Genomic DNA, 14,712 nt, shown 5'->3' with positions numbered 1-14,712 from the left:
TGTCGCTCCCGTAGCCAGGTTCAGGGCCCCCCAAGCCCTTTTTGTTACCGTTGCCAAGTGTGAACAGCCTGTGCTTGCGTGGTCTGGTTTTTCCATCTAGCGGCAACACGCTGTCCCTGGGAGTGGCCCACGGTGGCCGGGAATGGGATGAGAGGGGACAGGCCCAGGGCAGTAGCTGTAGCCGCATCAGCAGAGGAGAGACCCTGCGGGGCCCGCCAGCGTTGGGTCTGTACAAGTGTCCTGGTGCCCGGAGGCTGGGGCGCACTGGGGCCCGAGCAGGGCTGCGGCTGAGGCTCCCTCTACTGCCCGCTGTGTGCCCCCAGCCTCCGCAGGGTGAGCCCACGACAGCCGCCTTCCCGCCTCCAGGCAGGCTGCCCTGTGCAGTCGTTTTCCAGACGCCAAGACTCAACGCGAGTCACAGGACCAGGCGTGGCTGGGAGGGGAAGGGCCTGTTGGTCACTAATCAGCAGGTCCTTAGCTCTTCAAGTCTGACTCTGTTGCCTCCACAGGTCACAGTGCCAGGTGCGGAGTCTGGCCCCCGTCTGCCCGCCGTCCTGGAGCTGGAGGTAGGCTCGGGGCTCGTCTGTCTCCCCGGGGGTCGGCATGCACGCCCCGCGCCACTCCGTGCAGGGAGCCCGCGTCTCTCTCCTCCACAGCTCGTGCAGCGGATCCAGACGCTGTCCCAGCTGCTGCTAAGCCTCCAGGTACAGGGGCTGTGCCCGGGCCCTTTTCCTGCGGGAGGCTAGGGTCTGGGGAAGGGCCAGCCGCCTCCTAACATCGGGGCCTCCCCCCACGCCCCGCCTCGCCTCCCGCAGGCCGTCATCGCCCAGCAGGACAGCTACGTGGAGATGCAGAGGGCCGCCCTCCAGGAGCGCGAGAAGCAGCTGCGGCTGCAGTCCACGCGCGGGAACCTGCTGCTGGAGCAGGAGCGCCAGCGCAACTTCGAGAAGCAGCGGGAGGAGCTGGCGGGCGTGCAGAAGCAGCAGGGCCGGCTGCGGCTGGAGCAGCAGCGCTGGGAGCGCGAGCGGGAGCGCCAGCGGCAGGAGCTCGACGTGGCTTCGGCGCGGCTGCGGCAGCGCGAGGAAGAGTCGCTGCAGCTGCAGGAGCGGCTGGGCCAGGAGCGCGAGCAGCTAGAGCGGCAGCGGCGCGCCTACCAGCACGACCTGGAGCGGCTGCGGGAGGCGCAGCGCGCCGTGGAGCGGGAGCGCGAGCAGCTGGAGCAGCAGCGGCGCCTCAAGAAGCAGAACACGGCGCCTGGGGCGCTGCCGCCCGACGCGCAGGCCGAGGTGAGGGGCGGGGCGGGGCGGGGCGGGGCGGCGCGCCGGGCGCGTGAACCCCGGCGCGTGTCTGCGCGCGGGCGCGACTAAGTGTAACCGTGGGTGCGTGCACCTGCAGCAGTAAGTGGCGACCCCGGGGGGCCGGCGCCGGCCCCGTCCTCAAACAGAACCTCCCAGCCGCGAGCGCGCGCTTAGGTGACCCCAGGACCCAGAGGAGGTTGGGTGGGGCAAGTGGGCGAGGCCGGCCCTGGACACTGCAGATCTGGGGACAGGGGGATTGGGGGGTGGGACGTGATCTCCTGCAGGAGGGACAGCTCTGGGATGTGGCGTCTGTCCCTCTTTCAGGCCCAGCCCCCAAGCCACGCTCCCAGCTTCAACGGGGAAGGGCTGGAAGGGCCCACCGGCCTCGCCAAAGCGCCAGGACCCCGGGCGAGCCTGCTGCTGTCCAGTTCGGGCCCCGAGTTCCCAGAGCGCCCCGAGGTGGCTCGCCGAGACAGCACCCCGGCAGAGGGTCGGCCGGCCAAGAGCGACGTGCCCATCCAGCTGCTCAGCGCCACCAACCAGATCCAGAGGCAGGCGGCGGTGCAGCAGCAAATCCCCACCAAGCTGGCCGCCTCCACCAAGGGCGGCAAGGACAAGGGCAGCAAGAGCAGGGGCTCCCAGCGCTGGGACAGCTCGGGTGAGCCCGGAGTGGGGGGCGGAGCTGAGTCCGCGGAGTCCTGGTGGGCTCTAGGTGATGGGTGATCTCAGGTGCCCACCCGGTCCACTCACCACCGTTTGTTGAGACTAAAGCGGCTTCTTGGGAGCAAACCAAAATGGGACCCCATGGCTGTTCCCTGGAAGGGGCACCAGGAGGAAACTAGAAGGCACAGCTGGTGACACCAGGCTACAGAGACGACCTGTCCCCATGTGGTCTTCCGGCCCAAGAAGCAAAATTAAAACATCAAACCCCATGTCCTTTTCCTACCCCGGCCCTCACACTGGGACTGGGGATGAGGGAACCTCTTGGCAGTTCAGAAAGAGGGGCCCTGCAAAGGGGTGACCAAGGAGGAGAGGTCAGAGAGCCTGGGTCACTGAGGGACATCGAGGCAAGCAGTGCTAACACTCCCACCGAGCCCCCAGCCAGTGCCAACACTAGCACCCACATCTCTACGGGGTCCTCGGTCCACAGAGGGGACACTGAGGTCCTCGCACAGAGCACTCTGCAGCAAATGGTCCCCGGTAGGGAAAGCCCGGGGGGGCTCCCTTGGGTGCTGTCAGCATGCAGGCTCTGGCTGAGGGGAGCCAGCCCTGGGGTGTTCCCTGAGGAGCAGGGCCTGTGTCCCAGGACTGCTGGGGCTCGGGGGTCACGGGGTCTCTCTCCAGCGGCGCACTGTGGTCAGGCCTCGCTGTCCCTGGGGCCGTCCTTGGGCATGGGTGCTGGCGTCCTCTCTCGGCCGTCTGGGGGAAGAGCCAAGGAGGGGTTGGAGGGGGGCTGCTTGTGTGCCTGGAGCGAGGCCAGACACCCCGGGCCGTGCCCTTCTGCCCTCAGCCTCCTTCGACCTGAAGCAGCAACTGCTTCTCGGCAAGCTCATGGGCAAGGACGAGGGCGCCTCTCGGAACCGCCGGTCGCTGAGCCCCGTCCTGCCAGGCAGCCACGGCTCCACGCCTCTCCCAGGTGAGCCCGGCCCCCCGGGACAGCGGGGCCGCCGTGATGCCCGGCAGCTGCCGACACCCGCCACCCCCCCTCTCTTCCAGACCCCTGCGGCTCAGCCCCAGCCGACGTGCCCCCTGAGGGCTCCAAGCCCGGGGGCGCGCCCGTGCCCCCATCCTTCTTGCCACTGCCCACCACGCCATTGGACAAGGAAGAAGCCGGCAAGGAAGACGTCATCTTCTTCTAGAGGGGCTGTGGCTCCAGGTGCAGACCCCTCCCTGCCCTGCTCTCTGGGGAGCAGCCCAGTTGTCCCTCCCCCCTTCCCTAGCAGACCAACACCAGCGACCGCATGGCTGGGGCTGGGGTCTGGGCCGGGGCGGGCCTGTCGTCTCGAGGCTCTTTCTGTAGGATTAGCAATGGTGCCTGGGTAACTTTCTAAACTTCTTTTTTTGATACAGAAAGGAAAGTTTGTAATCGAAGGGTGAGCCAGAGCTGACCTAAGGAGCTGTGTTCAGTTGTAGCACCCCATGTGAATAGGGAGAGAGCAACTCCACGCCATCGTTCCCAGGGACTGCCCAACGCAAGAAGCCTGGTGACAGGCCAGACCCCAGTCTAAGGAGGAGGTGCTGGCCGTTGGCCAGGCTCCGCAGCCCCCAGGAGACGCTGGAACGTGTCATTAGGGCACCAGGAGGGGTGGGTGGTGTCAGCAGAACAGCTTCCAAAGCAGAAACCTACATGTGTTCACGGTGAACCTCAAGGCCGAGGGCGTGAGCTCAGACCAGGGGTGGCACACAGCCCGCCTGGGGACAGAGGGCCACAGGGCAGGGCGTATGAAGGGGATGGCCAGTGGCACCGTAGACAGGTTCTATAGGTTCTGGAAGGGGTGGGCCATAACTCATTTTAATTTGACAGAGGTTTTTAAAACCTGCTGTTGTTCAACTTTGTGCTTCCCAGAGGAACCTCACCCAGTTGGCATGATTCTGTGGGGTTCAAGGGCACCAGCTGTTCTCTGAGCATTCAGCCTGTCCGGAGAAGGCAAATCGAGAGCTTTAGGCAGGACTAGTGCACTCCTGAGGGTCCCGCTCCTAGCAGAGGGTCCCCAGTCCCCATGAGATGGGCTGGTGTTCCTGGGGCCACAGGGAGGAAGCCCCCGGGACAGGTGTCCCTCACTGAGGGGCAGGTGCTGGTTTAGGGAATGGAGTGGTGGGGCTGCCCTGCCCTGGCAGACAAGGGTGAGATGCTAGAGGGGTCACGTGTGCCCAGGAGACCTTAGGTGGCCAGATGGCCGTGGGTGCCTCATGCCCAGTGAGCCATGCTAGCTTACTGTCCACTTTCCCTGGAGGGCAGCTCCCTCCCCCCCCCACAGTCCAGCCGCACAGCTGTGGAGGGCAGGGGAGGGGGGGGGTGTTAGATGTCCAGGAACGGTCAGGGGTGGCAAATGGGTCAGAGCCACACTTCAGCTCTGGAGGAACTCTGGGTGCCGGGTGGGTGAGTGGGGATCCCGCAGCCTTTGCACCCCTGGCTCCGCCACCGAGCCCAGAGCCCAGTCCCTTCCAAGGCATTGGCGGGAGGACTTGGGTCCCTCGCTGACCAAGGAGCGGGGGCGCTGCGGGGTGGAGCGACACAGGCATTCCTGACGGAGGAACCGAAAGCAGCGGTTGTGAACCTCTCCCAAGCACAGGAAATGGTGTGACGTTCCCGGGCCTCTCCGAGAAGCCCCGCCTGCTCCCTCCTCTCCCCTGCTCTTGACCGTGTCCTCCTCCTCGAGGAGCAAGGAAAAGCGGTCTCCCTCGGTCCTGTGACACAGCGGAGCTGACCTGTGCCACGTCTCTAATCAGTGTTCGTGTCGTACCGAGACGTATCGGAGCACTTTAGAAAAGTTGACTTTAGGTCCCTGTCCTGTCGTAAAGAGAACATTCCTGGGCCCTTGTGCTGGGCGATGTGACCGCCAGGTGCCCCTCGCGGTGAGGAGTTTCTGCTCAGCCACGTGGCAGGAGTCGGGGCTCCCCGCCACGGGGCCGAGAGCATTTCTCGGTCGTGCCACGCAGCGGGGCAGTGCCAGTACATGTCTGGCCAGCAGGAGGTCACCCCTGGGTAGAGCCCAGTTCTCCTTGTGTGGTCGGTGGCTGAACAGATACTATTTCTGTGGAATCTGTGCGTGTCTTTGTTAATCGTGACCATAATCTTAGTCCACCCGACAATTGCTTTTACGATGATTGTGTTTCCTCACCGCGGGATCTTTCAGAACCGTCTTAGAACTGAAGACCTGATTCCAGCAATAAAAGCTTCGGAGGTGAGCGGACGGAGTGTTCGTATTGAGGGTTTGGGGTTTTGTTTGAGGATCATCTGCCCAACGCCGGTGCTGTGATGGTGGATTACGGGGAGACTCCCGTGGCTCCCCTCCCCAGGCGGCCCCCCCCCCCACCACACCCCTTGCTGCAGTAGGACCTGGGGGAGGCCTGGACGCCACGCTCAGGGCCCCGCAGACTCCCCTCCACAGGGCCTGCGTGGCCGGGATGCCTTAGGAGCCCCTTGAGCTGATGTTCCCACCTGCTGCATGCAGGGGTCAGGCCTGTGGAAGAGTGCAGGACACTCCCCTGCCCCGCAGCTGGGGAGGTGGCTTCAGGGATGCTGAGGCTCCTCCTGGGCAAGCAATGTGGCCCCGCACAGAGGAGCCCAGCCCACAAGCCCGCCCTGGTCCCCTCTGAGGATGGTCCAGATGATGATCACACTGGGGGCGGTGGCGAGGCCAGGGCGCCCGTGGCCCGGGGAGAAGCAGCCCTCCGCAGGGGACTGAGGTGTGGGAGCACCGCCAGTCCTCCCCGCTCCAGCGCGGCCCCCTTCCGTTCAGGCCTGTCCCCGTGGTCTTGGGGCGTCAGCCTTCTTGACGAGGAGCCATGGCTGGCCTCTGGGCCATCCTCCAGGCCCACCAACCTCCCTGCTCCCCAGTTTGCTGCCATGTGTACTCCCTGGGTCCCGAGAGAGCCCGTTGAGGCCCAGCTCCTGGGAACAAAGACCTGAAGAGGCCGAGCAGGGGGTGTGGCCACACTGCAGGTGGGGTTTCTCCTTGACCACCCAGCAGTGTTCCCACACAGCCCAGGCCCACAGGGACACCAGCCTGTTGGGGCACCCGTGACCTGACACGTTAGCATCCAGGTGCTCACGTGGTTTACCCACAGACACCCTGCCCTGGGTGCCGAGTATTGACTGAGTCTCCAGGCAGGTGAGTGGGTGCTGCTGTGACCGCCCCCCCCCCCAATCTCCCTGGTGGCCCCGAGTGCTGGGAAGGGGGCCTCTGCTAAGGGCCCAGAGCCTGGCCCACCCCCCACCTGTGAACCCCAGGGACAGACAGGTGGGGCAGGGTGCTCCAAGGGGGGTCTCTCCTGTGCCCCGTGTCCACCCAAAGTGGCCTCCACCCCAGCTCTTCCCACCACGTCCCTTCCTTGGGAAACAAGATGCGGTGGGTGTCCCATGAAGCCCCAGGGGCCGCAAACTGCCATTTTTGTTAGATCTTTCCAGAGGGACAGCATGATCCCCTCTGCCTTCCCACCAGGACTCCTGTCACGGGGAGGGGCAGGTGTGGGCTGGCCACCACCTGCAGGTGCCTGCCTGAGGCCACAGGGGGGCGGTGGCTCTCAAATGTCAGCCTGAACAGTAAATGCATCCCACTGCACCCTGATCCCCACGAGGAGGGAGACAGGAGCCTGCGTGGCCCAGCCCCAGCTTGGCGCCCACGACACGCTCAGACCGGCCCTGGGTCCTGGCCGTGTCGGAGCGTGAAATGCTTCAGCCGCCACAAGCACCCCAGCGATACCCAGGAGGACAAGACCCAGGCGTGGGGGCGGGAGAGCCGCCCGCCTCGGCCAAGGGCTGCTCCGGGCCGGGTGGGCTGTGCTCACAGAGTCCGAGAGGACCCACTGAGCCAAGCACGTTCCAGGAGGCAGGCCGGGGAGGTGTGGTTTCCAGGCACCCACCACATCCATGCAGCGCTTACACACCCCGGAAAATAAGGCCCAGGGGCCTGGTGTGAGCCAGGGGGCCTGTGGGCGGGAGGGGCAGGAGCCAGCAAGACAGGAATGAGCTCACACGTGGGCCTGGCACCAGCACACCCTTTAATTGATCCTCGTTTCCGTTGTCCGAAGGCCCGCCTGGCACACGCCGCCCGGGCTCTCCTGCTCGCCTTGATTGGAATGCAGGACACAGGCCGTGCGAGGGTCTGCTGAGGTTCCTCTGCACGTGAGGCCTGGAGACCCCTACTCTGGACCTGAGAGCAGCCTCCCCCACTGAGCCCGGAAGGCCCTAGCCCTCAGCACTCAGGGGACCTCACCCCTGCCTACATCCTGCCCCACCCTGGCCTTGTCCCCAAGGCGCTCGAGCGTTCTCTGGGCCGTACCTCCCTACCCCTGGCATTGACTCGCTCAATTAAAGACCCAGCCCCAGCCCCGGTGATTTCTGCCTTGTGGGAGGGGGCCCTCCGGTGGGGTTCCGGCTGCATCCACACCTCCCGGGCCACGTCAGGGGGCGGTGGCCTCGGTCCAGTCACCGGCCCGGACGGCCTGGTACACACTGAGGAGGGAGGAGACGGTGCCCAGGAGGCCCACCAGCCACGGGGGGAAGCGGCCGGCCCACAGGACGCCCGGAGGCAGCCAGTGCACGGCGTTGGCCAGATCGGCCAGATTGCTCAGGAGAGTCAGCACCTCCGACTGAACCTGGGCCTCCAAGGCCCTCCTCTTGCTCCGCGGCAGCCGGCTGTGGGAGCAGAGAGAAGGTGCTGGGGACGACCCACGAGTGCCTTCACTCCCCCAAACAGGCCGGAAGAGGTGACAGCACAGGGAGGGAAATGTGGGACTGGGTCCCTGTCACACCCCCCGACAGGGAGCTCATGGCACGAAAAGGGCACAGACTGGCAGGAAAAGTCTCAAATCCACACCTCGGTCGTCTGGCCACTGGAGACGGGTGGGGGGACCGGTGGGGGCCCAGCTTCTGGGCCTGCCGGGGTGCGGCTTTGCCCCACATTCCCTCCCAGCCCGGATGAAACATGGACGGTGAGCACAGTCCTCAAGAAACGACTGTCCCAGATCAGTCTCCCTGCTGGGGGCGCCGCCATGAAGGCTCAGCCACTTCCTGTCTACAGGGCCTCAAGCAGGCCTCAGTTTCCCCACCTGTGCCAGTCCCTGGAGCTGCCGTAGGCCCCATGATCTAGCACACGCGGCCGCCCCAGCCCAGGCCTGCAGAGGACGAGGCTCATAACTGGTGGCAACTGGAAGCAGCTTCCTGGCTCCCACCCGGGTCCCCAGCGTGCAGGACGAAGTCAGCCTTCTCCCGACCAAACCCCGGATGTCCCTGGATGTCATACCTGGTAAAGGCCACCGTGGGGTCCCTCAGCCTCTGTCTCAGTTTCAGGACCATCCACAATGACCTGCATCAACAGAGGGGGGGATGTGCCACCAGAGGGGCATTCCCATCTGCCGGGAAACGCCAGTACGGGGCGGGGGGCGGGGACGCTCTGCCTGTGTTTTCTGGGCAGAGGACTCTGAACAAACCCACTCAGCAGACTCTCTGTAGAGAGGAAAATGTTTGGGAGGAAACCATTCTTTCACAGTTCTAGAAACGATACGGGTTTCAGAAGCACACAGCCAGACAGGAAACCCCTGGCTGTTTTGTCCGGGGATGTGCGCCGATGACCACGCACACGGAGAGACCGGGTCCAGGCCTGGACTTATTCTTCCTGGCTCCGGCGGGAACAATCACGCACGTGCCAAAGATGTCCACATCCTAGTCCCTAGGACCTGTGAGTGTGCTCCCTTACATGCTCAAAAACTCTGCAGATGTGACCGAGTTAAGGGTCTTGAAATGGGAGGTGACCGAGGTGGCCCTGGGATGACACCCAGAAGAAGGACGCACGGGGTTGGAGTTAGAGAAGATGTGACAAGGGACACAGGCTGGAGGGACAGGCTCTGAGATGGAAGGAGGGGCCACGAGCCGAGCAGGGCAGTGGCCTCTAGAAGCCGGAAAAGGCAGGAACAAATTGTCCCCTGCAGCCTCCCGATTTCTAGCCCGGATTTCTAGCCCGGGGAGTCCCTACTGGACGTCCGCCCTCCAGCACGGCGAGACAGTCAGCGTGTGATGTTTGAAGCCACCGGCTTTGTGGGCATCTGTTAGGGCGGCCGTTGGATGGATCCAGGGAGGGGGCAACAAGAGGAGGACTGTGGGAAGAGGCCAAGACGCTCGCACCTCCAGCCTGTCTGCCCATCGGCCCGGGTCTCGGGGCACCCATACAGCCTGCCGGCGCGTGCTAACACCACTTACCTGGCGATGCCCAGCAGCAGGGAGAGGCCCCAGAAGGCCGTGCTCAGTGTCCACCACCGGGCAGAGTCCACACGGAGGACCTTGGCATCGGCAGCCCAGGCGATGTGCTCACAGGGGTAGTAGAGCTGATCTGCCAGGTTGCCCAGGACGGATACGCAGCGGACAAAGAGGTCTTCCTCCTGCAGGACCAGGAGAGAGCGGGGGATGGGCCTGGAGTCAGACCTACCCAGGTCCACTTTAGGGACCCAGACCAGGCCAGGTGGCAGTCACAGGGCAATGTCCAGGCCCAGCAGGCTGGCCCATTGGCTGGGCCACTGCAGGAGAAAGGCCTGATTTCTGCTTCCCAACAGTGTGGTCATCGCCCAGTGGAACAGAAGGTGTCGGGAGTCCCCGGGGAGCTTCAAAACCCCCACCTCTAGGAGTGCCTGCGTGGCTCGGTCAGTTAAGCTTCTGACTTCAGCTCAGGTCGTGATCTCACGGTTCGTGAGTTTGAGCCCCACACTGGGCTCTGAGCTGTCAGCACAGCCTGCTTCGGATTCTGTGTCTCCCTCTCTCTCTGGCCCTCCCCTGCTCATGCTTGGTCTCTCTTTGTCTCTCAAAAATAAAAGTAAAACATTAAACAATAAATAAAACAATAATAAATAAACAATAAATTAAAAAAAAAAAAAAACCCTATCCCCAGGGTTTCTGCCTCACTAGGTCTGGGGTGGGCACTGGCACCAGGAATGTTTTTTATATACATATATATTTATTTTTGGGAGAGAACGTGAGCCAGGGAGGGACACAGAGAGAGCGACAGGGGATCCGAAGCGGGCTCCGAGCTGGCAGCAGAAAGCCCTACTCGGGGCTCAAATCCAGCGGGATCATGGCCTGAGCCAAAGTCGGACGATCAACGGCCTCACCCACACAGGCGCCCCCAGAAATGTCTTTCAAGTTCGCAGATGACTCCCATGAGGGAACCGTGACCCCACAGGCAGGGTGCTATGGTACCACCAGGCTTCCGCACTCAGTGCTGACAGTAAGTGGGCACGAGGCTGCAAGGCTCGGGTCGCCTCCCCAGACCAGAGAGGGGGCACATCCCCACAAACAGGCAAACTGGGGGTGCCTGGGGTGAGCTGCCGTGTGCCCCTTCTCATACAAGGACAGGCCTCAGGCCTTCAAACAGCAGAACCCACGCTCTTCAAGCCTGAGTTCTGAGCCACCGCCTGTATCCAGTTGAGGCTGCAGGAGCCTGGGCCCCACCCCCCAGGATCCGGGCCCCTGGGGGCCTCCAAGCTGCCCGCCATACCCCCTCCCTCCTCTCCATCTTCCCAGGATCCCCCTCATGAGCCCCACCAATGCCCCCTTCCTTCCCACTAGCCAGCTGTGACCCTGCCTCCCTCTGGGTTTGAACCCCACTCCAGCTCCCCTATCCTGCCTGGGACCTTCTGGTGTGCTGGCACATTCCACTCCTCCATGAGAACAGAGCCCTCCCCGCCCCTCCTCGCCCCTCCCCAGTGTGCTCATTCCACAGTGTCTCCAGAGAAGCAGCAAGGTCAAGGCCCTACACCGGGGAGGAGATGCTCACTGGGCAGGGGGCACAGACACAGAAACACTGGACCCAACAAAGGAGTTCCTGTTCTGGCCAAGGGAGAGACAAGGTGCACAGGGCCCCTGGTCTAGGGACGCAGAGATGTGGGGGGAGGGGTCCTCAGGGGGCACATGGGAAGCATGCCCTAATCAAAGAAGAAGATAGGACATGGGCGTCAAAACAGGGGGACGGTCCAGGAAAGCACCTGAAGTTGGGGTGACTGGGCCATGGGGCACTGGGGTGGAGCGAGGATGGGAGCAAACATGGAGTGGCTCAGAGAGGGGACAGGAGAGGGGTTGGGCAGGACACCCAGGGAGGGGCATGACTTGGCCAGGCTGGCCCCAGGCAGCTTCTGAGCCCATCCCCTGGGGAAATGTCCCCTGGGGGGACAAGATGGCCCCAGGCAAGGGAACACTGCTCTAGGTGACGCGCCTTCCTGCAGAATGCTGCAGTCCCCTTATAACAGCCAAACCTCCATGTCCCTCAACAGGGGACCAGCCAGCTGCATAGCAAGTGCTAGGTGGCCACAACGAAGGAGGGAGCTCTGTTTGGACCTATGTGGAGTGCCCTCCAAGTTGTGCTGTATAAGCGAAAAAAGCAAGTGGCGGGACGGTGAAAATGGCACACAGCTCATTATATAAACAATGCGTATTTGCCTGTGCGTGTACAGATCTCATGAAGCAATCACAGAAAGCCGACAACAGCTGCCTCTGAGGAGGAAAACTGGGGAAGGGGGATCAGGAAGGAGGGAGACTTTTTAGTCTACATACAGCCTATATAGCCTTTTGGAATGTATGAATGTAGAAGCTGTTTTTTTAGATTTATTTATTTATTTTGAGAGAGAGCACAGAGCCCGACGCAGGGCTCGATCCCACGAACCATGAGCTCATGACCTGAGCCAAAATCAAGAGTCGGACGCTTAACTGACTGAGCCACCCAGGCGCCCCACTTATTTTTTCATTTAAATTAAAACGAGAACATATGATTATCTCAAAAAAGAAAGCAAAAGTTTTTTTAAAAAAACATTAAACTGCCGGGGCTCCTGGGTGGCTCAGTCGGTTGAGCATCTGATCCTTGGTTTCAGCTCAGGTCATGATCTCGAGGTTCATGAGTTCAAGTCCACCATCGGGCTCTGTGCTGACAGTGTGGAGCCTGCTTGGGGTTCTCTCTCTCCCTCTCTCTCTGCCCCTCCCCTGCCCACTCTCCCTGTCTCTCTCAAAATAAATAAACTTTAAAAAACAAAACAATAAACTGCCCACACAACAGCCTTCAGACAAGTCCAGAAAACACCAGTTTTTGCCCAGAGTCTGTGCCTCCCTCTCTACGGCCCCTTTACCTCTGCCCCCAGGCCGTACTGCTTCGTGTAGATAAACATGGCCATGTCGTCAAAGAGTCGCAGGACAGTCCTACAGTGGCTGAGTTGGGAGGACAGTGTCAGCAGGCGTGTCCCCACTTCTGACCTGGCTGGACACTGCTCCACCAGGACCCCACCAACCAGTTGGCAACAGTACCCCAGCGTTCGGATCTGCAGGACACCAGAAGCAGTCAGCACGGCCTCGTTCCCAGACTAGGCTGGATCAGCCCCCGTGGCCGTGGATCCCACGGGACCAAGTTGGGTGGGGAGAGTCGGTAGACTAGATCAACACACTTCCAATAAGAGCTGAACATTTGCTGGCCCATCTTGCACGTGGGCCAAATGGAGAAACATGGCATCCTTGTCCAAAAGTCACTGTGGACACTCGAAGGGAGGGCTGGCTCGTGTCACCCTCCCTTTGGAGACAGATGTGATGGGAACAAGAAAATGAAACCATTTCCCAGCAAGCTGGAGGACGAGGCGGACGTGTATATCTGCATCTACCCAGCTGGACCAAAGTCTGTAGCCGGGCTGGGGAGGGGAGAAGTGGGGAGGGGAGAAGTGGGGAGGGGAGAAGTGATCCGGCCTCAGCCCAGTGAGCAAAAGGGTCATATGCTTGAATTACTTCAGTGATCAAAGGAACTCAGTGGCTGACTGGGTCCATTGAGAACTGGGTCGGCTTTATACCTTCTACCTGTGTTTCATCTGGTTTTCAGAAATTGCTTTTTCCTGTTTTATATATTATTGTTACTGATTTCTTTTCAGTCCCTTTTAACAGCAAAACTCTGCAGTGTAAAACGTCCAGCTTGGGAATTGATTAAAACCTGAATGCCCGATCATAAGGGATTTGGTTGGAACCCAACTGCCCAACCACTGGTACATTTCCTGGTACAACCTAAATTCCTACCTATAAAAGAAGGAAGCTTCTATAGGAACACGCAGAGACTCTGCCCTCAAGGGCCTGGATGGACCCTAAATGCCCAACCAGAGGGTATGTGGTAGGAACCTAAACATCCAAACACAGGGAAAGCCCTACAAAAATCCTAAATCCCCGTAGAAGATTGTTAGGGACAACCCAGGGACCAACTGCAGCGGCCTAGTCAGACCCTAAATGTTCAAACGTGGACTTGGTTGCCTTGTAAATGTCCAGCCAGGTTGAAATGGCTGGAACAACCTCAATGCCCAGTTATAGGGGATCTGGTCCTAAATCCTAAGTGCTATGACTGGGACAACCCAGTGACCATCTTCAGTGGTCTGGTCGGACCCCAAACGTCCAAATGTGCGGATTTGGTTGGTACTGAAAATAATCCAGCCATGACAGGTTAGCAGGAACAACCTAACGATCGCCGCTAGGGGACAGGGTCGGAGCCCAGCCCGGGGAGGGCCTCTGCGACGGAGGATCCTGAGCGACCCCGCCCCTCTCCGGCCTCAGTTTCCCGTCTCTGAGCCCTGGCCCTGGCCCGAGACCTCCGAGCGCGCTCCGCCCCAGCCTCACCAGGCGGTCGCGGCCCCTGTAAGACTCCAGCGCCGACGCCAGGCCGCTCAGCGCCGCCATGGCAACTCCGCCGTGACGCCACCGTGACGTGAGCGCGCAGCGCCAGGGGGCGGGGGCGAGGCGCGAGGCCACGCCCCCGGGGGGGACGCTGTGCGCAGGCGCGGCCGCGACCCTTTGTCCCCGGTCCGGCCCTTTGTCTGCATCAGGGAGCGTCGGAGTTGGCAGCTGCGTGACGGCCGCGTGTGTCCCCGGATGGCTCGGAACCCGCTGCCTTCTGCCCCGCGACGGCTGGTCTTTTCCGAGCTAACCAGCTGCCCACAAAAATGTCCAAGTTGCCCTGGTTCAAGAAGGGGTTTTTCTTTATAATTTCTGTGCTTCACCCTTTCGCCTGTTGTCTGCTGGTCTATAGCGACCGTGTGCAGCTGGTGTAATATCAGAGAAGGCATTGCTAGAAAGTCAAGGAAACTGCAACCGTTCTAGACAAGGCGATAGTCTGGTGACTGGAGTTGCTGCAAGGGACCTAATTAACTGCGTGGCCGGGAAGAAGGTATTAAATTATTCACATTGTACCAGTTTGTAGCTTTCCTTCCGCCCCCCAGTTTGGTCGACGGCACTGTAGGAGTTTCAGGTGTAGGGCCTAAAGGCCTGAGCCACGGATACAGTGAAATGATTACAGTGAGTTTAGTTAACAGTCATCTGTAATTGTGTAGCTTTTGAATTTTGTGCGACATGCATGTATAATCTCATCAAAAAGATGACATTTTTCAAAAAGAACATGATTCATTTCCTTTTTTTGTTTGTTTTTCGAGCGAGAGAGTGAGTGGGGAAGAGGGGCAGAGGCAGAGAGAGAGAGAGGGAGAGAGACAGTCCCAAGCAGGCTTCATGCCCAGCTCAGAGCCTGACACAGGATTCGATTGATGGTGAGATCATGACCTGAGCCGAAGTCAAGAGTGGGAGGCTTAACCGACTGAGCCACCCAGGCTTTAATTGAGGTAAAATTCATCTCAGATTCACCATTTTAAGGGGCGCCTGGGTGGCTCAGTCGGTTAAGCCTCTGACTCTTGATTTCGGCTC

General features: G+C 61.1%; 2 protein-coding genes across 4 annotated transcripts in view; one reads left to right on the top strand and one right to left on the bottom strand.

Annotated features, from left to right (window-relative positions):
* The window catches only part of ARHGEF18 (Rho/Rac guanine nucleotide exchange factor 18), a 73,731-nt gene extending 68,519 nt beyond the window's left edge, over nucleotides 1-5,212 (top strand). For both annotated transcript variants that reach the window (XM_049642371.1, XM_049642372.1), the window contains 6 exons: nucleotides 510-566; nucleotides 657-704; nucleotides 816-1,286; nucleotides 1,623-1,956; nucleotides 2,809-2,934; nucleotides 3,015-5,212. In XM_049642371.1, the coding sequence (XP_049498328.1) occupies nucleotides 510-566; nucleotides 657-704; nucleotides 816-1,286; nucleotides 1,623-1,956; nucleotides 2,809-2,934; nucleotides 3,015-3,157 (1,179 nt within the window). In that variant the 3' untranslated portion in view covers nucleotides 3,158-5,212. The remainder of the gene's footprint in view (nucleotides 1-509; nucleotides 567-656; nucleotides 705-815; nucleotides 1,287-1,622; nucleotides 1,957-2,808; nucleotides 2,935-3,014) is intronic.
* A 1,791-nt stretch (nucleotides 5,213-7,003) lies between these two features.
* PEX11G (peroxisomal biogenesis factor 11 gamma) lies at nucleotides 7,004-14,300 on the bottom strand. 2 transcript variants are annotated; one of them, XM_049642468.1, is made up of 5 exons: nucleotides 13,639-14,300; nucleotides 12,126-12,314; nucleotides 9,220-9,398; nucleotides 8,267-8,329; nucleotides 7,004-7,659 (listed from the first exon to the last, which is right to left on the bottom strand). In XM_049642468.1, exons 1-5 carry the CDS (start codon nucleotides 13,696-13,698, stop codon nucleotides 7,425-7,427), a joined length of 726 nt encoding a protein of 241 aa, XP_049498425.1. In that variant the 5' UTR covers nucleotides 13,699-14,300; the 3' UTR covers nucleotides 7,004-7,424. The 2 variants fall into 2 exon arrangements, with proteins under 2 accessions (XP_049498425.1, XP_049498427.1); XM_049642470.1 differs by having other exon boundaries at nucleotides 12,126-12,204.
* Between the last annotated feature and the right edge of the window lie 412 nt (nucleotides 14,301-14,712).

This window comes from Panthera uncia, chromosome A2 (assembly GCF_023721935.1).
Source record: "Panthera uncia isolate 11264 chromosome A2, Puncia_PCG_1.0, whole genome shotgun sequence".
Taxonomy (NCBI): Eukaryota; Metazoa; Chordata; class Mammalia; order Carnivora; family Felidae; genus Panthera; species Panthera uncia.
Note: the sequence above shows the minus strand (reverse complement) of the source record. Positions and strands in the feature narration are given on the sequence as shown.